The sequence below is a fragment of the Eubalaena glacialis genome, chromosome 17 (assembly GCF_028564815.1).
Source record: "Eubalaena glacialis isolate mEubGla1 chromosome 17, mEubGla1.1.hap2.+ XY, whole genome shotgun sequence".
Classification (NCBI taxonomy): Eukaryota; Metazoa; Chordata; class Mammalia; order Artiodactyla; family Balaenidae; genus Eubalaena; species Eubalaena glacialis.
In genome coordinates, this window is record NC_083732.1 from 9,929,616 (window position 1) to 9,953,144 (window position 23,529).

The following is a 23,529-nucleotide window of genomic DNA, read 5'->3' on the forward strand; positions in this document are numbered from 1 at the left end:
CTTTGAGGAACAGGCAAAAACGGTTACAGCTTGGCTGGGAAGTTCTGATTCATCTGCCGTATTCACCGGGCATTGCACCTGCGGATTCCCATTTATTTAGGTCTTCACAAAATTCTCGTAATGGAAAAAATTTCAATTCCCCCAAAGACTGTAAAAGGTACCTGGAACAGTTCTTTGCTCAAAAAGATAAAATGTTCTGGGAAGATGGAATTATGAAGTTGCCTGAAACATGGCAGAAGGTAGTGGAATAAAAGGGTGAATATGTTCAATAAAGTTCTTGGTGAAAATGAAAAATGTGTCTTTTATTTTTACTTAAAAACTGAAGGCACTTTTTGGCCAACCCAATAAATATACACATATACAAACATATATACATATGTATACATACACATATGTATGTATATATATTCCATATATATGTATACATATATATACATTCCATTATGTATACAAACACACACTGGAATATTATTCAGCTATAAAAAAGAACGAAATCTTGACATTTGTGGCAACACAGATGGATCTGAAGGGTATTATTCTAAGTGAAATAAGTCAGACAGAGAAAGAGAAATACTGAATGATTTTAGTTATATGTGGGATCTAAAAAATAAAACAAATGAACAAACACATCTAAACAGAAACAGTCACAGATACAGAGAACGAACAGGTGGTCGCCAGAGGGGAGAAAGGTAGGGGGTAGGGCAGAGTAGGTAAAGGGGATTAAGAGATATAAACTTCCAGTTACAAAATAAGTTAAGTCCTGAAGATGTAATATACACAGAGAAAATACAGTCAATGATACTGTAACAATCTCCTATGGTGACATTAACTGGACTTATTGTGATGATCATTTTATAATGTATACAAATATCAAATCACTATGTTGCACACCTAAAACTCATATAATGTTGTATGTTAATTATAACTCAATAAAAATTAATAAAAAAATAAAGAGTCTTCAGCAAGGATGAGGTAGGTGGATGGGTAGGGAGTGGTATTTCCAGAATCAATCAGTTAGAAAAAATAAAGTATCTGTATTTTCAATAAATTTTATTTTTTTCTAATCTTCAGATAAAAGAAAGCTTTTCCATGAAAAACACTCAGATTATGTATCTGTCTCACTGACTGATTATCAAATGTGATATAAATAGTCAGATATACTGAATGAAGAATCAGAGCCAGTAACATCATAGAAAAGGAATCTCTGTGGCCTTCTATTATCGTCATGAGTAGCAAGTTATTACAACAGTTTAATCATGGAGTTAATCAAAATTTCTCTGTTAACACATTGAAGGCTTTCAATCAAATATATAACTTTGCTGAAACGAAGAAATGTTCCCAGTATAAACTGGACGGTACTGATAAATTAGTGCTTTGCCCTCTTCAACATCGGATTCAAAATGGTGATTGTTTTTCCTAGCTGCAAGAAAAAGAAAGCGTTAATTTTTAAAAAGATAGGATACAATTTTCAAAAGGCTACTTTAAAATATTTCTTCCTATAATCAGCATTATTAAGTGGGACAATGCCAGCAAAAAGGAGAAACGTCTCACCAAATTTCCCCCAAATAAAGCAGCACCTGATTTGGACTAGAGCCTTCCTGACAGCAGCCATGCCTACCCTGCACCAGACCCCACATGGTGCTCACTCCCCCTTCATTCAAACGCCTACTACACGCCTACTGTGTGCATGGCTTGATGCAGGGCCTGGGGATGGAAACATCCACAAGGCAAGGTCCTAACGCTCAAGAAGTCTTGTCTAGTCACCACACAGAAGTTTTTATAGACTAATCAGGAAGACGCTTCAAGAGGATGGAGAAACTGGCAAAGCTGAGGCAGCGGAGAAGGGAGGCATCTCCCCCAGGTAAGGCAGAAATTTGAAAAGCAAGGAGGCACAAAGAAGTCGCATGGCTAAACTTTAGGTGTGAGGGGGTGAGGGCTCAGACTTTACCCTAAAGTCAAAATAAAGTAAATACAGGCTTCCATGGCATTTTTAGAAAGAGGGATATTGGAAAATGAAGGCCAGGTAGCCGTGCCTGTGACACTGCTGCAGACAGCCTTGCTCTGCTCTCTGCTGTTGTCATTCACTCCTACACACACGGCATGAAAATGTTTCTTGGGACTAATACTACACATGCGAGAACTTTTTTTTAATTTGGGGTTTTTGTAATGAAACGACCCACTCAACTGAGCACAATTCTAAACCACAGTGAACTCAGGAGGAAGCACTTTACCTGCGAGTGTGGACGGAGGGTTGATAAAACCTCAGGGCAAGCGTGAAGCGAGGATGCAAACAAAGCTCACGGAAATGTTCCCGGGGCCACGACTTGCCGGAGTGACGCCCTATCCCTTGCAAGTTGTGTTCGTAGCTCTGTCTTACACCCGTATCACTCAACTAAAACTCAAGCATCTATAACCAAATTCTCAATTTACCCACAAACATAGCATACCATGACTATGCCTGTGTTTTCATCATGAAAAAGCAGGCAAAGCGTATTAACTTTCTCCAATGTGCCAATACCTACAGATAGGCAGCCTTAAAACCACAGACTGATGAGTATAGATTCAATTTACATAACTGTCTTGGAAAAGTAAGATCTAAATTTCAGAGAATGTCATAATTAAATCATTACCCCTAAGAAGAGTAATTGGAGGGGAATCTAAAAAAAAAAGTACTCAAGAAAACAAAACAAAACAATCTTTATGCTGTTGTTCAAGAGATCAGCCCACTTTAGAGTATACAATACTGTTAACTGAAATAACTGTCCTGATTTGATTTGAATGACTAACATCTCAATTTCAGGGCTTTCACATGAATTAATTTTTTTAAAAGTTAAACCTACAGAACATTTATGGAGTAAAAGTACACAGAAGTTCAGATGAGGGCAATTTCCTTCAAAACCACACTAGGGTGATAAAATTATAACCCCTGCCCCATATTACCTTCAGCCACAAAGAACTCTGCTAAATAAAATGCAGCCCTCACAGCATTAGGCGCATGGGAAATGCCTTTTAATTTTCCCCACTCATAAGGAGCTTTCTCTGGATGCCACTGGACACCATATACTGGATACTGGTATCCTGCACAAAGAACACAGACTGGTGAGTATTAAGTAGTAACAATGGTCTAGGATGTTACTTACAATTAAATTATGTTTTACATCCTGTGTAAAACATTATTTTTATAACACCCAATGTCAGACAAAATTAAACTGTGCACATTCTCTCAGACACAAACAATTTCAGTTCACAGTCAATGTGAAAGTTCACAATACAATATTTCACCGACTTACAACCTTTTATAATTTGAAATATGATTCGCTTTACTAGGTGATCAGAGTAGAGTGAAATAACTGAGCCTTTGAATATATCCCAGCTCAACAGTCAAGAGCACATCTGATTAGTCACACGTTTCTTCTACAACTCTCTTCCCCCCACTTCATACCACATTTTCATCCCCTCCTATAATGACATTCACATGAGCATGAACTATGCCAGCATCTTTAGTGTCCTTTTACGTAAGTCTCAGGCTAAACTGTGTCTCTCTCTCAGTCTATGGAAAGGTTCATGGTTTCATGGTGCCAATTTTTAAATAGTTTTTAAAAGTTTAAATTTGGTGTGAAAGATTTTTGGTAATGTACTTCACTTATTTTTAGAATTCTTAAATATCTTTATATACAAAAATGATACGATCCCTAGGATTTACTCTAAAAACTAAGCTGGTATGAGGAGAAAATAGATATGAAACAAGAATGGCCACATAAATGTGATAGTTGTTGAAGCTTAGAGAAAGGTACCCAGGGGATCTTTATATTACTCTACTTCTAAATATGGTTTTAAAATTCCATAATTTTTAAAAAATATGTGTAATATTTACCTTCTGAGAAATATCTATACTCATCTCTTTTTCTCTTCACATATGCCTTTCCTCATTTTAATTGAAAAAAAAATTCTCCCTCTATTATTTTTGCTTTGAAATTATAACCCTGACTACCATGGGAAGATACTTAGAGAACTGAATTATCCAAAAGTAGAGCTATCTAGGGAAAAGGGCACTGTCCTCATATCCCATGAGACTCTCCTAAGAGAGATCATGTCAGAAGAAGGAAACCTATTTTATCCTAGCCTTCTTCAGTCTAGATTCACAAAAGGAAAGAACCTACCAGCAAGCAGCTCCGGTCACTCTACTCCATTCCTCCCCACTGTGCCCCTCCCCCCCCTCCTTCTTTGTGACAAACTCTCTTCCTCTCCTCTGGAACCACATGTGATGCCACCAGCAGGAGACCCATGGGCTGGATGACCAGGAAATTAACTGTTACACACAGGTAACTGAAAGGCAGATCTTCTAATATATTTCTTTGAGATATGAAAAGTATTATTTAGAATAAGAAATACCCTAAGTGGTGGCGCAGTGGTTAAGAATCTGACTGCCAATGCAGGGGACACGGGTTCAAGCCCTGGTCCGGGAATATCCCACATGCCACGGAGCAACTAAGCCCGTGTGCCACAACTACTGAGCCTGTGCTCTACAGCCCAAAAGGCACAACTACTGAGCCCACGCACTGCAACTACTGAAGCCCGCACGCCTAGAGTTCGTGCTCCGCAACAAGGGAAGCCACCGCAATGAGAAGTTCGCACACCGCAACCAAGAGTAGCCCCCGCTCGCCGCAACTAGAGAAAGCCTGCATGCAGCAACAAAGACCCAACACAGCCATAAATAAATAAATAAATAAATTAATTAATTAATTAAATTTATTTAAAAAAAGAAATACCCTAAGTGATAAATTGTAATAAAGATTTTTCAGATAGATACATAGGTGAATGGATAGGACAGAGATACACACTGACATTCAGAAACAAGTTGAGATTTACTCTTTTTTTGTAAACTGCGTCACTAAAAGATCAATGCAGGCTCCTGACAACTCTAGGAATCATGCCCTGGCTCACTAATTTAGAACAAAATATCAAGAACAGGAAGGAAATGTGCAAATAAGAGCATCTCAAGTGTTTCTATCTAGTAGGTGTCAGAAAATTTTCAGAAGATAAAAATTTCAAATGAGCCTGGTATGATGACATAGCCAGGAACAGAATCAACAGGAAGTCCTATTCCCTAATTTCCAAGCCAATCTTCTTTCATTTAAATAATTACTCATCTATTCAACATGTATTGAGATTTCCATAAAGTCCTGGAAACACAAAGAATGACACAGTCCCAGCTCTCAATGAGCTCTTAGCCTAGGAGGAAAGATAGAACATGAGCAAATAAGTGCAAAGAGACATTCCTAGGAATTGCAGAGCAAGTATAAAGCAGGAGCACTGAGGATGTGGAGAGAAAGGATAACGGGCAGGGATGGCCTCCAGGAGCTGACCACTGACCTGAGTTCTTACAGTTAGCTAAGAGGTCATCAGCAGAAGGCAATGGGGAGGAAGGAAAGCTTTTCAGAGGAGAGGAAAGAACATAAGAAAAAGCACAGGGGCAAGAAGTGCTGCTCTGTGGAGGGCTGTGTGTACTGAACACGGTGCACGGAATCCAGGCTGGCGATGAAGGCGGGGAAGACCATGAGTAAATGACTGGGAAATCCAGACTCCATCCTCCAAGTGCTGAGGAGCCACTGAGGAGCCTTCTCCCCAGGCAACGTGGTCAGACTGGAATCTCGGGGGATTGCTGGTGACCAGCTAGAAGGCAGGTTTGTGGAACAGTTAGGAGCTCCTGCGGCAACACAGGTGGCAGGTGGTTAATGCTGAAGTCGGACAGGAGGAATAGAGAGATTTGGGAAGAAGAATTCCCAAGAAGGATTTGGGAAGTAGAAAGTGGCGTGGACTTTTTAGATGTGGAGGATGAGGGCAGGAAGTCAAGGACAGCCAACACTGGATGATGTGGTCAATGGCAACGCTGTCAACTAAAGTAAGAAATACAGGAGGGGAAACAGGGTTAGAGAGATAAGTTCAGAGTGGTTCACTTCAGACTGGATTCATCAGCCTTCCCCAGAATTCCGGGGAGGTCCTTTCTGAACCTTCAGACATCTGACCTCCCCCAACAAGAGAGCCAGTGACGTGGCCACAATCTGTGAATAGCATGAACTACTTCCGCTTCGTCCCAGGTGATTCCAGGCCAGTACTCGGGCCTCGCCAGCAGCACTAATCAGTCTCACCAGCTCAAAGACCACCTACGGCTTCTGCAAGCTCTCATCCAAGGTATTTTGCTTCCTTGTGCACTTGTGATTTTTTGGCTATGAACCAATCACTTTCCTTAAAACCTCAGATGGAAACTTCTTAAAAGTCCCGGATAAATGCAGGTTCCTCCAGAGAGAACTACTGATATTTGTTTCTGCCACGCACGTTGAGGCACTATCAGTCCGAGATAAATTCAAACACACTTCTTGACTTAAGATGTGCTGAACTTCCCAGTTAGTATAGCGCAGGCCACACTAGACCGGCCTGTCATGAAAACACTCGAGGCTTATTGATCTACCAGCCCATCCCCTTAGCGCTACAGTTCAGGATGGCAAACTCTCGGTGCAGTTCTGCAGGCAGGATTCACTGAGGGTCCAGCCTTTCGGGTCCTGCTCCATGGGGGTACTCTCCAGGGAGGGGCCTCCTGAGCTTCATCTCAAGCTCTCCTGACTCAATAATAAGGCTGCTTTAAATACTCCACTTACCTCCTGCAATTTGGGGCCTGAATACCCTTACTGTCACTTCATCAATGTATTTATTTAGGAAGATGTTTTTCTGTATGTCAATCACATTTTTTGTTGTTGTCTGGAGCATGTACTTAATCTGCATTATTGCTAGAAATAGAAATCGCTTTCTCCATTTATTTCTTCATCCACTCTCCCCTTACTCTTCACTTCCCTTTTTCATCACCCTATCATAGAAGGTGACCCAGGTAAACCACAACTGATTTGGAACATGGGCAAAACAGGTCTCCTGTCTCCAAAAATGCCCTAACTTCTAACTTCAGTCCCCAAAGTAACATGATTTTATTCATAAGAGAACTATAAAATCAAAATTAATAAATATAATAAGTAAAATAAAGTGTACATCTGCAGTGATACATACCTTCCATTGTTGAAATAAACTCAATATAGCCATCTGTATTTGTAGTTAATATATTGAAAAATGCCTTTAACTTTTCATTCATTGTAAAATTCTAAAGTACAAAAATAAAAACAAAATAATTACTTCTGTAGTAAATCTAGATGCATTAATTTCATTGTGTTATTAATGTGATACCTTCACAGAGAGGCTCCACTTGTGGAAATTTGCAGTCAGAGGTTCTATTGCTAATGACAGCAACAAGTCAGCAGGAAAATTCTGGAACATTCTGCTCTGCAACGGACCTGAAATAATTTAAGCATAAAAAGAAATAATTTAAACACAGAAAAAATAAAATCCATTGAAGTCACTGATCTACAGCCAGAGAGAGGCCATTGTTAAGACATAATCAAGATGACTAAATGATATGCAAACACATCGTTTCCACAGAAGTATTCTAGTCAAGCACAAAATAAGTTTAACACACAATTCCAAATATGTTCCATACTTAAGTACTTTTCTTCTAGAATTGTAACATAAATAACTAAAATTCTTCAGACGTGATAATGAGCAGGCTAGCCATAGAGTAAGCAGAGGATTTTAAAATGAGTTCTCTAGACAGTGCTGAAAAACAGGTAAAATTTTCCACATGTGTATATATTTGTTTTCTCAGGAAAGGACCCAGAACTTTTAACACATTTTCAAAGGTATCTGGGACTTAAATGGTTAAAAATACCAACAACGTAGGAAAAAACATTAACCAAGCCAAGATAATTCTACTCACTAAATAGATCAAAAGAAGCAATTTACCTCAATGAAGGCTCTGGAGTCTGACACAGACATACACCAGCAAAGGGATAAGAAAATCCTGATGGTGTTCAAGGCCCTCATGCCAGCTGTCCCTAAATGAACCCCTCATTCAGGATGCTAATGGCTTCCATTAGAATCCCAGAGCCCCAGATAATAAAAATCCACTGATACCTTACTTCAGCAGATTTCATTCCTTTTTTTGTATAAACTCGGTTTTAACCACATACAACCAAAAGAGACTGACCTAATACATACACTTCCCACAGGATTCTTACAGTAATTAAGTGAGATAATGTGAGAAAGAGCTCTGAAAAGTATAGAGCATTTTATAGATTCAATGTATAACAACTACTACTTTCTATCCAAAATCCTTATGAGAACGAACAGGAATGGTTGGTAGCATTCAATTCTGACGATTCAGAAATCAAGTAACCTACAAGAATCATTATCTATTTACACGTATTGGTAAATAAAGAATTTGTCTGGTCTTTGTCCTGGGTTCCTGACTGGGAGCTTTTAAACCCTTGGAATTTCCTGACTGATAGGCGTGTCTCTGTAATGCTAACGAGGTGACACAAGGTGGCCCCTGGACAGCTTCAGGATGAGACTGGTTATCAGGAAAACTAACCACGTGATTATAGCAGGTCTGACTTTACCTGGCTATGTAGTGCAATGGACATGCATTGGACTTCTAGAGTAGGTCTGACTTTGAGCTATCCTGATCTCCAGGGATGAGACAGGGACTGGAGATTGTGTTCAATAACACAGCCAATGATTTAATCCATCATGCCTTCACAATAAAGTCCCGATAAAAACTCTGAGCACCAAAGCTCACCGGAGCTACAGGGCTGGTGAACACATTGATGTGCCAGGAGGGTGACGTGCCCTGACTCAACAGGGAGAGGGCATGAAGTCCTATATTCCCTCACAGACCTTGTCCCATGTGTATCCTTTAGAGTAAAACTCTTCATTGCAAACATAGCACTGTCCTGAGTTCTGAGAGTCATTCCAGTTAATTATTAAACCTGAGGGGGATTGTGGGAATCCCAAGATTCATGGCCAGCTGATCAGAGGTATGGGTGGCCTGGGGGTGTGACTTGTGGCCGGTATCTGACATAAGGGCAGTCTAGTCACGGAGATAACCTTTAACTGGAGTCTGTGCTAACTCCAGGTGGTGAGCACTAGAATGGACTTGCAGTGCACCCTAGCTGGGATCGAAACAGAGTACACAGCCAAGGGAAAAAGGCTGACTATAATAATAATAGCTAACATTTATTAGGGTAATATTCAAAGTGATTATCACAGTACCTGGAAAACATTACCTTATTTAATCCTCACAAAAAAATCCTAAGAGGTAAACACTTTTACAAATCAGGAAATTAAAGCTAAGAGAGGTTAAATGATTCCCCAAGGCAGAAGTGACAAAGCTAGGACTCAAAACCAAGTCTGATTTTAGAGTTTTTAATCATGCACTGTCCTGACGTCACTAGAAGCAATAAGTTATCAACATTCAAAATTCCTTAAGCCATCTTTATAACTCAGTACAAAAAGTGATCATTCACATCTTTAGCCTGTGTAAATAATTTAAAAATTAACAAATGTTACGAACATTTTTTTACTCTGATATTTGCAACTTACTAATCCTGCCCAGTTAATATTTTTTTAAGGATCAAAAGAGAATTCTTACCTCTAGTGAAGTTCAGTGGCATTTTAATTCCAACAGTATCTGTGAGGGTTAATAAGCTCTCCCCACTGACCAGATACGTAAGCTCTTCAAATCCAAGGCAGGTCCCCCACGTGGGAAAATAGTCTCCATTACCAAAACCCTGTGCAGAATAAAGAGAAAACTAAGCTTACTCAAACTTTTCAAAATAAAAATTATACATTTGGTTTGTCATACAAGATTGGCACCTGAGGTATACATGGATTTCTAAGGAATTTTCCAGGATCAATAGTAGTAGGCTATCACTTACTCTCTCTTCTATCAGTAGGATATCACTTAATCTCTCTTTAGATCAAGCTCCCACATAATAGTTCAGGTTTAATTAACCAAACTATCCAAACTCAGTTGTGCTGGGAAAGATACAGACATTTGCCAGTCAACTACCAAACAACACATGTAATATTCAGGGACTGTAAATATCAAAGATAATGCTAGATAAATGCCTATTTATACATTTTCTACAAATCTTGTTGCTTTAAATGACTGTCCAGTTTTGAACATACTCTTAATGGAAGTCTTTCCTCCATTATCTCAGAATTTATAGTAACAGCTGCATTATACCACCTTCAGCTAATCAGATTTAAATCAGGTGAAAGCCATGATCTGGAAGGAAAGGAACAGTTGGCAAGCAAAAGTAAAATAAAATTTCAGAGAGTAAAAGTTGTCAACTAAAAAAGTACAAATGTACTGGGTTTCTTCAGAGGAAATCACAACAACCAGTGTGACTGGGGGAGAAGCATTCCAGCGACTGAATTTTCTGATTAACTAAAGATTAAACCCATATGTGCTGATAGTTACAAAAATGGGTTTTGTAACTTTTCTAAAAGCAGTGGTTTTCCTGCATAGACTGTAAAATGTAACAGTAACTCATTTTAAATGAGGAAATTGTTCGGGAGTTTTTTTCTGTTCTTCAATGAGAAAAATATAGAACAGCATTAATTCCTATACTTCCTATCTCAAGATAGGATTTTAATACTTTTATATGCAAGTCTGGAAAATTTTATTTTTAGAAGTTAGAATTGTATACGTTATGTTGAAGGGTCTTACTGCATTCACTTACAATAAACACAAAAGAGGGTTGAACTGTTCTCTGTTTCCATATGCACCAAATTTGATTTCTGAACTAAATGTTAAATCCCCCCTTGCTGGGACCACGTCTTTTGTTTGTTGTGATCAGCAGAGCAAAGGACACAGAGTGGAACCGAATAGATCTCACAGAAATCACTTCTCAGGGCTTCTTCATCAGGGCCTGTGGACCCCAGTGGCTACAGCTAAATGGAAGTTCAAGGTTGCTAAGCTTTTTTCTTTGCTTTGAAATCTTCAAGTAGCTAATTACATTTTTTTAAAATTTATTTTTATTTATTATTTTTGGCTGTGTTTGGTCTTCGTTGCTGCGCACAGGCTTTTCTCTAGTTATGGCGAGCAGGGGCTACTCTTCGTTGCGGTGCGCGGGCTTCTCATCGTGGAGCACGGGCTCTAGGTGCGCGGGTTTCAGTAGTTGTGGCATGCAGGCTTCAGCAGTTGTGGCTCGTGGGCTCTAGAGCGCAGGCTCAGTAGTTGTGGCGCATGGGCTTAGTTGCTCCGCGGCATGTGGGATCTTCCTGGACCAGGGCTCGAACCCGTGTCCCCTGCATTGGCAGGCGGATTCTTAACCACTGTGCCACCAGGGAAGCCCTAATCACATTTTTTTTAAATAGGCCTTTGGGTCTTATGGGTTAGGTGGCTCCCTTTTTTTTTTTTTTAATTGAACAAGCCAGTTACATGAGTCTCTATATGCAAAGGAAGAGTGGCTTTATAATGTTCATATATATGCTTTCCAAATGCATTTTAAATCACTCATGTTATAAAATTTCAATTTTGTTCGCTAGTTTTTCCAAAAAATATCCACTGAGCATGTCCTAAGTACATGGAACCATATGATATGAAATGAGGAATGCCTCGAAGGGTGTCAGAGCCATGCAATCTGACGAGACATGAACAGCTAACTTCAAGATATTCTGCCTCTGGGCTTCCCTGAAAAGCTGGCTAAGGCACAAATTAGGGACGGGGTAGAAAGAAACAGCCTAAGCAGATCTGAAAGTAGGAGGACACAGAGTCCTCCTGGTATATGGAAGTACCAGCCTGGTTGCAATTACCTGCACAAGCAAAGTCTGGAAAAGGTGAGCTGTGGACACACTATATATCTTGACTCAAAGACTATAAAAGGCTACGGGTCATCGAGCCAAGCCATTAAAAGTTTTCAAACAAGCATCTCATATGCTAAAAGCAGTTTCTTAAGGAAATTCGTAAGGTTGGGGGAGATAGTAGGACCAGCAAGATTAATTAGAAAATTGCTGTTAACAGTTCAGGGAAGAAATAGCCAGGGTCTGAGCTATGGTGCAAAGGCAGGAGCAGTGTGAGACTACAAAGGAATCGAGAGGCTCTGCAAGTCACTGCACGGAGATGAGAATTAACAACACGTGAACAGGGACTTCCCTGGTGGCACAGTGGTTAAGAATACGCCTGCCAATGCAGGGGCCACGGGTTCGAGCCCTGGTCCGGGACGATCCCACATGCCGCGCAGCAACTAAGCCCATGTGCCACAACTACTGAGCCTGTGCTCTAGAGCCTACGAGCCACAACTACTGAGCCCGCATGCCACAACTACTGAAGCCCACGTGCCTAGAGCCTGTGCTCCGCAACAACAGAAGCCACCGCAATGAGAAGCCCACGCACCGCAACGATGGGTAGCCCCGCTCACCGCAACTAGAGAAAGCCCGCGCACAACAACAAAGACCCAACGCAGCCAAAAAAAATAATTAAAAAAAAAAAAACCCAAAAAACACAACACATGAACAATGCCCAGTACATAATGAAGACAGCTTACTCAGCCACCATGAGGGCCTGGTTCACGTTAATGAGCCCAGAGAGGGCCGGCCAGCAGGGCTCTGAGGGCTCCCTGGAGCCCAGAATTAAATGAAGCGCAGAGAAAATGGGCAAGAGCTGCCACTGGCTGGAAAAGAACAGGCACCGCAAAAGTTAAAGGTGTGACGAGACTAGGGTAATTGTGCAGGAAGTATTACCCCGTGCTCAAAAAAAGAATTATCCTCGTGGAAAATTACAAAAACTCACCTGGAATAATAAGAAATAACTGAGGTTTACCTGTATGGCCAACTTGTAAAATATTTTGGCCACGTGGGCGTAACCTGACTTCATGAGGTTAACACTTCCTCCAGGGAAAAGGATTCTGAAACAACATCAAACAGGGTGCATTTCAACCCCTCCCCACTCCCAGAAAATAAACAATCTTTTTATTTTAAAACAACTTTTCCTTATTACGTAAGCAGCAAGATCATTAGAGAAAATGAGAAAAATTAGGCAAAAAGAAAATACAAAATATTTACAATCCCACCCATTTGTAAACTATTGCAGTTAACAATGCATTTGTGCATATTCTACCAAACCTCTTGGATAAACAAGTTTATTTTTGAAATAGAGTGTGGATAAATTAAAGTAAAATAAATGGGGGGAGCGGAGGAGAGTACACACAGCTAGAAATCAAGTAGAAATAAAATTCCAAGTATAGCTAGGTTTAAATTAAGATGATCAGAGATGCCAAAATCAATTGCAGGTCCATAATCATGAGTCAGGCTTAGCTCACAAAAAAAATCTGTTTTAACAATAAAGAACAAACTAGTCATAAAAATATAGTAGGCTAGAATTAAATATCCATGGAATTTTAAATTTATTACTATTACCCTGAAATCTCTTCAGAAATAAGAATGGTATTAGAAAATTTTGAAAAAGAACACAATTACCAGTCTAAAAAAAATTCTAGGAAAAAAAAGGGGAGAGTCACAAACATTTGACTTTATTTTACTCTACCCATAAAGGAGAGAGATAGAAAAATATTTATGTTTTCATATCAACTTTTTAAACTAACTCTAAAAAGCTCTTAAAGTAACTAAGGATATTCAAAAGAGATTACAAAGGTTGGATTAAATATATTAAAATTTTTGAAAATACTTAAATATGAATTTGAGATATGTGAAATATCACTTTTGAGACTGTGTTCATTCAGTAATAGGTACTAGCCCACAGAGGCAAAGATGGGTAATTTTTGCTGTTAGTGAGATCATGGTCTAGTAGGAAAAATATAAACTATAAGGCAGAACATCTGCCACAAAACCAAGCAGAAAACCCTACAGTTTAAAGTGGCTTAATGAAGACTCATTAGCAGTTCTCCCTTTTCATTGACTGAGTATTTAAAAAGCTGCCTCTGAACAAACTTGGTATGTTTAATCTCAAAGTCCATTCATAAAGTAAAACTTGACTGTCCCTCTCGGTTGACAAACTCCTTCAAAGCAAGGCTCTGCCTTTTCACCTCTGCAAGCCCCGCCCCCCCAAAATAAAAACTGCATACAAGGCTCAATAAAGGTGTTTCTGAAGTGGCATTAGAGTCCTGCTCATTGTCTGCTGTATATTTTTGAGGTTCTACCATATACTCTCTCCTGGACTTATTTATCTTTGTCCATGCCAAAGTACACTGCATATAACAGGCACTGTAAATGTTTCACTAAACTGAACTAACTTTACTGTAAATATTTACTGATCCAAACTGAGCTGAATGCAAACGACTGTTCTGAACATAGCTTTTTTTAAAAAAAATAGTAATAAATGAACAGTTTTCTAAAATTTTTAAAAAGTTCTTTTTATAAAAGCTTTACAGTAAAATAGACTCCCTCCATCCCACTCCTGATCAGAAATAACCACCATTATGGGACTTCCCTGGTGGCGCAGTGGTTAAGAATCTGCCTTCCAATGCAGGGAACGTGTGTTTGATCCCTGGTCAGGGAACTAGATCCCACATGCATGCTGCAACTAAGAGTTCGAATGCCACAACTAAGGAGCCTACAAGCCACAACTAAGGAGCCCACCTGCTGCAACTAAGACCCACTGCAACAAAAATAAATTAATTTCAAAAAAAAAAAAAAAGATGGGTGTTCGCTAAAAAAAAGAAGAAATAACCACCATTAAAATTTGTTGTGTTGACCTCATATATGTTATACATATCTCCTCACCCCAACTTTAAAAACAAAAGTAAATGGTAGTATACTATACACACCACTATGTGCCTTGCTTCTTATCACGTGGTTCACAGAACAATAGTGATTCAGGGCAACCTCTATAGATAGCCTCATTTTTAACCTGTGCATAATATTCTATTATATGCATATAGTCTATTTTTTCATCCAATTCCCAACTGATGGACTGTTGGATGGGTTCTAAATCAGAAGTATTTCAAACAATTCTACAATGATAGATATAGCCTCATTTTTAACCTGTGCATAATATTCTATTATATGCATATAGTCTATTTTTTTATCCAATTCCCAACTGATGGACTGTTGGATGGGTTCTAAATCAAAGTATTTCAAACAATTCTACAATGCATATGTTTGGGCCTAAGTCTTCACATAAGGGGGGATTATATTTTTCTTTCAGTTTTATTAATTTTTTTTTACTGAAGTATAGTTGATTTACAATGTTGTGTTAGTTTCAGGTATACAGCAAAGTGATTCATTTTTTTATACATATATGTATGTATATGTATGTATGTATATATATTCTTTTTCAGATTACTTTCCCTTATAGGTTATTATAAAATATTGAGTATGTTCCCTGTGCTATATAGTAGGTCCCTGTTGGTTATCTATTTTATATATAGTAGTGTGTATATGTTAAAAGGGGTGATTATGTTTGTAAAATAAAATTCCTTCTGAAGGATTTCCTGGGTCATATGGTATGTACATTTTTAATTTCAATAGATACTGTAAAACTGCCCCCAAAAGATTATATAACTTACACCCTGATGGAAGAAATTTTCACCTATTGAGGTATGGGGACATCATCCTGGCTTACACATGATTTGGCTTGAACTTTACGCTAACTAGAACAGCCTATCTTATGATGCATCAAACAAGTGCTGTACAACTGCTTTAACCACTAAGAAAATAATGCATTATCCAGAAGTTTCAAAAAAAGTCCACTTTGAAGACAGGCATAAATGTCTCCCCTTCCTATGATGCCCATGTTAGTAATCCTTCAAAGATAAGGTTCCCTTCCCAGACACCAAGGTCAAGCTGACTCGCTGTATATGTGCTAATCTGTCTGTCAAAACCTTGAAGGAATGTACCCCTGTTGTGTTTGATGTACGTTCTTTGTTCTGTCAAGATATAAAACCGTGTTTTTCCAGAGCACTTTCTTCCTGGGCTATAGTCCTCCATTTGGCTCAAATAAAACTCTCTTCTATTCCTTAATAATTGTTCATTGATTATTTGGATCAACAACTCCCATAAGTAAAGGATAAGAACACTGTTTCCTCACACCCTCACCACAGAGTACTAGCACATTTTCTGCTCTTTGCCAACCTGATAGTTTTTAATTGCTATAATTAGCTTTCCTCTAATTGTGAGTAATGTTGCACATTTTTTCATATGATTAAGAGGTTTTTTTTTTTTCTGCGAGCTAAGCAATCATATCTTTTGCGATGAAGCTAGAGGATGTAAAACTTTTTTACAAGTTCTATTCAAGTCACCTTCTGAAAAATAACCAATTAATATCTTCATTCTTAAGACTTACACATCCCCTAGGCAAGCAGTATGCCACGGCCTCCAAAGTGGCTTCAAAACATTTAAGACAAGCATTAAAAGAATAAAGACTATGTCACACATTAAAAAAAATTGTATGTTGTCTACTGTGTAACATTTATTTCTTAACCTGCCTTCTCTCTGCAGGACTTCTGCACCTCTCAACTCAGAAAACTAATATTACACCACCGTAAGATAACATGTATTAAATTTATATGTACTTTTTTGCATCGCTTAGACCTCATACACTATATTAAACCAATGTTGGCAACTTACCCATTAATAGATTTGAAAAGCTTTTCATACTCTTCATCTTTAAGATCAAGCCTGAAAACAATAAAAATAATTACAAAACATCCATTTCCAAAACTTAAGAAGAAAAGTAAGCCTCTAAATGCAGTCACCACATTAATTTTTAAAAGCCGGGTGAAAAATAATTCTTAAATACTGGACTATATCACCTCTCTACCTTCCTAGAGGCATTTTTTTCAAACTACATGAAAGCCACATACTTATATCCTTGTTTTGCTAATCAGACAAGTAAACATGTTTTCCTCTGGTCTAATGTAATTTGATATTGTGAGGTATGTGTTAATATGCAAAACATTAAAGACCATGAGATTTGGGTACCAGTCATTTCTCTGCTAGCCAAGATAAAAAAAAAAATAAAAAAAAAAAAGGTAAGGATATTCAGTAGTTTTAGGTAAAGACTAAGAGATTTATTAGCATACCTATCTTAACTACAGGAAGCTTTGGCAAAAAATACAAATGCCAAGTCCCTGCTTCAACCCACCCCTACCGCCAACTGCAAAGGTCTCAGAACTACTGTATATTCACAAGTCAGAAGAGTTCAGATCTAGGTGGTACAGACTACATGCAGGTCCCTATAGATGGGCCTAATTTGCCCAGGTAATTATTCTGAAGTTCCCTTCATCAAACATCTGGTAACGCTTTCCTAACAATCACCACGTTATTGACGATTTTATTCCCTTCTCCAGAGAAAACCCATGGGATTAGTCTGTGACAATTGGCTACAACCTTGAATTATGTCACAGTAAGACAGGTTACTCTTCCAGAAGTTTGACAGAATGAAAGAACAAGGGAAAAGAGCATCCTATTTATGAATTCCTGCAAGAACTGTTCTACGTTTAGCAGTCTTCTGGTTGTATAAGAGAATAAAAAGGCATAACCTTCTCAACCTGCCGAAAAAGAAGTAGGCAAATGTCAACTACAGTCCATTTCTGCCCCACAGGAAAGTTTTAGGGGGCATTAGGACACTTCTCCCATTATTAAGGAGATACCTATGATGCCCAGAATGTAGCTGTGCTTTGCCAGAAAACTCCTCTAGGCTCTCCTCTAAGCCCAAATGAGCTGTGCTGTTCAGAAATTCATAATCATCGTCCTCTGGCAGAGAGCCACAAAGCAGTGGGTGACACTGCAATGGTGCTTACCACTATCTCAAATGGAGGATAAATGGGCAGGTGGCTGGGAGCTGGGAAGTGACAGGAAGATGACATGTGAGTCCCAGTATTTTGCCAGTTCAATCTCCCCAGACTGGGTCAACAAAGAAGGAACCAGCAGGGACCCAGAATCTTCCCCGTGGATATTTAAAGCAGATGGGCAACTACCACCAGCAGGAACCAGAACGGATTCAGATCACCCAGCTGCGCTGCAGGGGCTCTGACCAGCTAGCCATGCCGCCTGCTTCCGGTCACTTCAGTCATTCTAAGTCAACGGCTCCCCCATCGCCCATGACTGAATTTTTGGGCCCTGTTTATCACTATTAAGGGGCTTAACTGTTGGTTGGGGGCAGCGGGTGTCACAAACTCAAGCGCCTCAGAGGCTTTGCAGGCAAAACAGACCAGGTCACATTCTTTGAACACAGATGGTGCTTCCATGTTATCAGACTTTCTTGAAACAAAAGACCCTTTCAATAAGTTCTTTTTAAAGAAAACAGCGAAAGTCTGGTAATGATGGCAAATGACACAGCTTCAGCAATGTGAAAAGGAGTGACAGGCACTGTTGCCAATGGAGAGCACGTGCTCCGTTTAAAATGAGCTCCAGATAATTGCCTTCAAAAAAAAAGGAAGCCAAAAATTCAGACTTTTACAAAGTCTTCTGATTTGTACATATTTTAAGCACTGCGTGAATGAAACACATTTTTAAACCAAGAGCAGCCTGTGGGCAGCCACATGCCAGCTCTCAGGTGGGGGACACTCTGTGGGTCTCACTAGTCCTGCGGCAGAAGATCATTATAACCTGAGTGCGCCGGACACCTGAGGGCGAAGGCAGCAGACAGAAGGAGGAAGGACACCAAAGACAAACTTCTTCAACTCCTCCAGGATGCTCTCTAGGCCTCCCACCCTCCTCCTTTTCCCCTCTGAACTGCAGAAGTTGGTCCCCAGCATCCGAAATTCAGAAAGGAATCCAACGTTATCGGTGTGATCACTTGTCTCATTCTACATTAGGCAATCCTCTGCAGGTTCCTCTGGGAATTTAGCTGCCATGCATTACATTGTTTTTATAGGATCACATGATTCTAACTCTGAGCAATATACCCTAAAGTGAACTTTGGGAACCCAAGCTGGAAATTAACCTGAATGCTTACAGTCACGTTTTCAGTATCTCAGTCATAAGTCCCAGTATTCTACAAATCATCAGTTTCAAAACTTCCCTAGTTTCAAAACTTCCCATTTCAAAACTTCTGTCATTCTCATCTATTCCTCCCTGTGCCCTTTCATTCTATTACTTGTCAGGTCTTAATTGATTTTTTTTTAAGAACATTTACCCATCGACCCTACAACCACTGCTCTAAGCCAAGCCCTTCTCACTTCACACCTAGCCTACTCACACCTAGCAGCCATCTCTGAACTGGCCTACCTGCCTTTTTACTCTCCACCTCCCACCTGTGTTATCAGCACTATGTCCTAAAAGAAGAGCTTGCAGAAAAAGCTTCCAGGATCAAAACTTTGCAACACTGTCCTAAGGACTGTCCAGAGCCTCTGCCTCAGCTCTAAAATGCTGCTGTTATCTGGGTTCCAAATAAGATTTCATTTGAAAAATTAGATCTGCTACTAAAAAATTGAAGACTAATGTCAAAAGCGAACGTTCATCTTGGAGTAGAGACAGTTAAATGTAAAAGATCAAGCAAAAAGACAATCCTTATGAATCTAAACATAAAACCATTTGGTGGTACCATTCTCAAAATTGTAATATTTGCATTTTTAGTATTACTGTTCTTTTTGAGCAGTACTTTTCTTTGTTACAATTTTTTAATGCGAAATTATTTACAAAAACAAGTTGCCCAGAGCAAATAGTTGTGTTTTGTGTGTGAAATCACTTCTAATGGATTAGGTGAGGGTGCTGGAAGACCCTAAAATATAACTAATTTTGGATGATAAGATAATATCAATACTTACAAGGTTTTTGTTAAAAAATTCAACTCTTTCCAAATCAAAATGACATGCATCATTTATTATCATGTCATGTCATGAATATGACGTGAACCATTTTATTATGCTAGGTCATTATATCACAGAAATAATGTACCTCCTTTAAAATTGCAATACCTGTAATTTATACTGAAGCAACACTGCTGTATTAGTCATTTCCAAACTTCTAGAGTAGAGCGCAAAGGTGTTTTAAAAATCCTCTTCTAGAACACTCCTTGATTCCCTAAGTGTTTCCTTATCCTAATATTACAGGATGAAGCTGGTGAAGCTGTAGATGCTTTCACTCCATTACTTTCACGATGTCTGATGAGGATCACCTTTTCTGGGGTAAAGGTAACTCATTTCATTCTCTGTCTAATACATATGCCACACGTCTAACAATATCATAGACGCACAGAGCTTCACACTTTAAACGACTTAATGAGAGGCTCCTAAGCATTAGATGTGTGACAAAAATCAGATGTGATGTTAACACACTTGAATGATGTGATCACAGGAGAGAAAGCATTCATTTTAGAGATAAAAGATAATTTTAGAGATAAAACAGCAATTGCAGTTTTTATTACTCAGTGTAAAAAATATCAAATCATACCTTATGGGTACAACTCTCGCACCTGCGGACTCCAGATACTTTACATAGGATGCAGCAATATAGTATTTTCCCAGGATTTTCATGTTCTCACTATGGCACCTTTGCATTAATATTCCTAAATTACAAAAAAAAAAAAAGTTTCGGTTTCAAGCAATTTCCTTTTTTCCTGCTCAGAAACTGAAACACATCACCCAAGAAATGTCACTACTTTACTCATTTAATTCACAGAATTAAATACGAAGCTTCTCCTGAAAGCACATCTATAGAATTTGGGAAAGGAGTAGTGGAGGCTGATTCGAGTTTTAAGTAGCCTTCTCTCTTGCCTCATTAGGGAGGCCAAATAAGCCCCCAAAGTAGGTGTACAATAGCACCAGCCTTTTTCACAAAAGCTAGAGTCAGCTTCAGGGTACAGATCCCTCAATCTAGAAGGAGGCCTCTCCCTTCCCACACACACTCTAAGGCACATCATTTCCTTGACAACAAAGTAAAGGAGTGAAAATACCTTCTATCCATATCTCTCCAACATCATCAACACCACCTTAATCCAAGCAACTAATATCTTGCGTCCCCCCGACCCCAGACTATTATAATAGCCCCTTAAAAGGTCTCTCTGCATCCTTTCTTAAACAACTGCCTTCCAACTCTAACCAGTTCTCCACATGGAAAGAAATCTGATGATATCACCATTCACTGTTTTGGCATATATTACTGAATCATACTACATACCAGGCACTGAACTAGGTGCTGGGGACACATGAGTGAACTGAATAAACAAAATCCCTGCTTTGTGGGCTTTAATTCCAGTGTGTGGAAGGGAGAGAAGAGAGGAAACACAGTAAACAAGATCAAAAGGGTAAACAATAGTGTGATGGCTGGTGGTAAGAGCTGAGAAGGAAAGTAAAGCAGCAGAAGAAGGATGTGTGTTTGGAGAAGGAAGGGAGGGTCCAATCTATAGGAAAGAAGAAAGTCTCTTAAATGCGGTGGCCAGGCAAGTCCTCTCTCAGAAGGCAGAACATGACACTGTCGGCAGGACTTCAGAGAGGTGAGGGGGTCAGCCACATGCGGGTATCTGGAGGAAGAAGGTTCCAGGGTGAGGGAACAGCAAGTGCAAAGACCCCAAGTCAGCTCTGTGCCTGTCCCACTGCAAGGAGTGCCTGTGACTAGAGTCCTGTGTTGGCAAGGGGACAAAGTGACAGGAAAGGAAATCAGAGAGAGAGAGAGAGAGAGAGAGATCAAGCAGCAGGGGGTACCACCTTGCTTGCGCACTTCCATGGGTTCCTAAACTTTCACAAACTCTACAGACCCTGATGCTTGGGCCCACCTACCGCTCTGGCTGCCTCTTACCCCTGAAACCTCAGCCCCAGCACAGCACTAGCATCCAGGACACATCAAAACACATCTCTCCGGAGAGGACACCTGTGCCTGTATCGCTCACTACTTCACCATCTGGAACACCTTCAATGTCTCTGTAGGCCACCTAACAGGCAGCGCCGTCCTTATCAGTCAGTCACCTGTATCCCCAGCTTCTTACAATAACTGGCATTCATCAGGCACTCAGTTAACATATATGCCACATGCCAAACTTTGTTCAGTAAGACTGCTTTTCTCCTCATGGAGCGGTAAGATCGCCCTTATTAAGGATAATAACAATTGGCAGGGAAAGAATTAGGGAGCGTCATAGGAAATGGAGTGGTTACAGGGCAGGCAAGGATGAGGTGCCACAAAGGCGGGCTGGGCACATGTGGACACCAGGTACCAGAAAGGAGAAAAGTACATTTGAGTAGGTAAGTTCCACCAACTTCTCCCCCGCCCCCTCCCCATCCTGGGACGAGATTCCCCGCCCCTCAAAATGGGACCAAAATTCTACCCATACTTTAAGGCCATCTCATGAATTTCGCGGCTTCTTTTCTTGGAATCCTTTGCAGTCTTAACTCAGTGCCTTGCACACAGGTGTTCAGTTAACTATTTTGTCTTAACTGATCAGGGTAAACCAAAAGCTTACTTACTTTTTCTATATTTGACCCTGGACTTGTTTCCCAGAAACCACTGTTTCTAGCAAAGGGAAAAGAATCACTCCTCTTCTTTCCTTTTTCCCTCCCCTCTGCACCCACAATTCCCAGCACACTACATGAGATTATACTTTGAGTTAATTCCCCTGGGAGATTCTAACAACTATTTTAAATAGCTTATAAAATAAGGCATTCCGAGTTCCAAATACTGATACACAACACATTTGAAAACTGGGCACTACCAATATACATGAAAAAATGCTCATCTACTTTCTATTTAGTTACACAATACAGTGCCCATCTTCGGGGGGGGGGCAACAAACAAAAAACAATATGAAAGGCATAACACTACAGCTAAAATGAGACCATCTTAACTGTCCACACACAAGTTACTTTCTGCAAATTTAAAATCCGGGCTGATTCTCCTGGGTTGCTTTCCCCTGCGCAGTCTCAAATGTCTATTCTGGCAATGCAAATTGATTTTACTCTCTTTTTAAAACGCACATTTGTCGAAAACGAAAAATGACACGCTTCACTTTAACACCGAATAGAATTGCCATTAGGATCACACCAGCCGCTGCTGGCCTCCTCTGCTGGAGATGACAAAGATCAAGGTATACCATAATTTCTTGATTATCTAGCCAATTCGATTTTTATACGTTATAATGCATCGTTCCTCGAAATGCGCCCTCAGCCAGTGAAATTTTAATAAAGATAATGCATGTACAGAATCCGTTTAATCAGTAGAAATTCCTAGCTAAGTACAAACAAGAAAACCATCCGCAGGATTCTTCACAGTGCACCTTCCTCCCTTCCAATTTTAAGAGCCTTGGAGTTGAGGAAATCAACGAGGCATTAATTAGCTATATTTCAGCACGATCCAAATGATGGCTTGGCCCCTGTGCTACAAAGGAAGGCACACATCCTAACCCTGAACTTGGGTCTTTCCAGGACAGGACGCAGCCGCCGGAGCGCAGCTGCTGGAAGCGCCCACCGCGGTCCCGGCCCCCGGCCCCCGCCGCCTCCTCACCGATGATGGGCTTCTTGGAGGTGGGGGCGGGAGGAGCGGACAGCCCAAGGCTCGCCGTCCCGCACAGGACCAGGCCCAGCACGCTCAGCAGAAGACCCAAGGTCGCCATCGCGCTCGCCGCCTCCCGCCGCCTTTCAAAGGCACTGCCGGCGCGCAGCCAAGTGACTCAACCGCGGACTCCTGGCCGATCCGGGTCTTGGGGCGGGGGCGGTGCTCCGCCGCAGGGGCCTATGGGAAAAGCTGTCCCGGCGC

The 23,529-nt window shown here is 40.2% G+C and overlaps 1 protein-coding gene across 1 annotated transcript; it reads right to left on the reverse strand.

Annotated features, from left to right (window-relative positions):
* Window positions 1-463: 463 nt before the first annotated feature.
* On the reverse strand, window positions 464-23,486 carry GGH (gamma-glutamyl hydrolase). Its single transcript, XM_061171620.1, has 9 exons — window positions 23,278-23,486; window positions 20,239-20,353; window positions 16,471-16,521; window positions 12,707-12,791; window positions 9,530-9,668; window positions 7,231-7,337; window positions 7,057-7,147; window positions 2,941-3,078; window positions 464-1,420 (listed from the first exon to the last, which is right to left on the reverse strand). The coding sequence occupies exons 1-9, from the start codon at window positions 23,384-23,386 to the stop codon at window positions 1,299-1,301; spliced, it is 957 nt and encodes a 318-aa protein (XP_061027603.1). The 5' UTR covers window positions 23,387-23,486; the 3' UTR covers window positions 464-1,298.
* Window positions 23,487-23,529: the final 43 nt, after the last annotated feature.

Coding starts and splice junctions, on each gene's coding strand:
- GGH (XM_061171620.1), bottom strand. CDS start 23,386: ATGGCGACCTTGGGTCTTCTGCTGAGCGTGCTGGGCCTGGTCCTGTGC. Junction 16,522..20,238: donor GCGAGAGTTGTACCCATAAG/GTATGATTTGAT, acceptor TATTGTTTTCAG/GCTTGATCTTAAAGATGAAG. Junction 1,421..2,940: donor AGAGTTCTTTGTGGCTGAAG/GTAATATGGGGC, acceptor TTTTTCTTGCAG/CTAGGAAAAACAATCACCAT.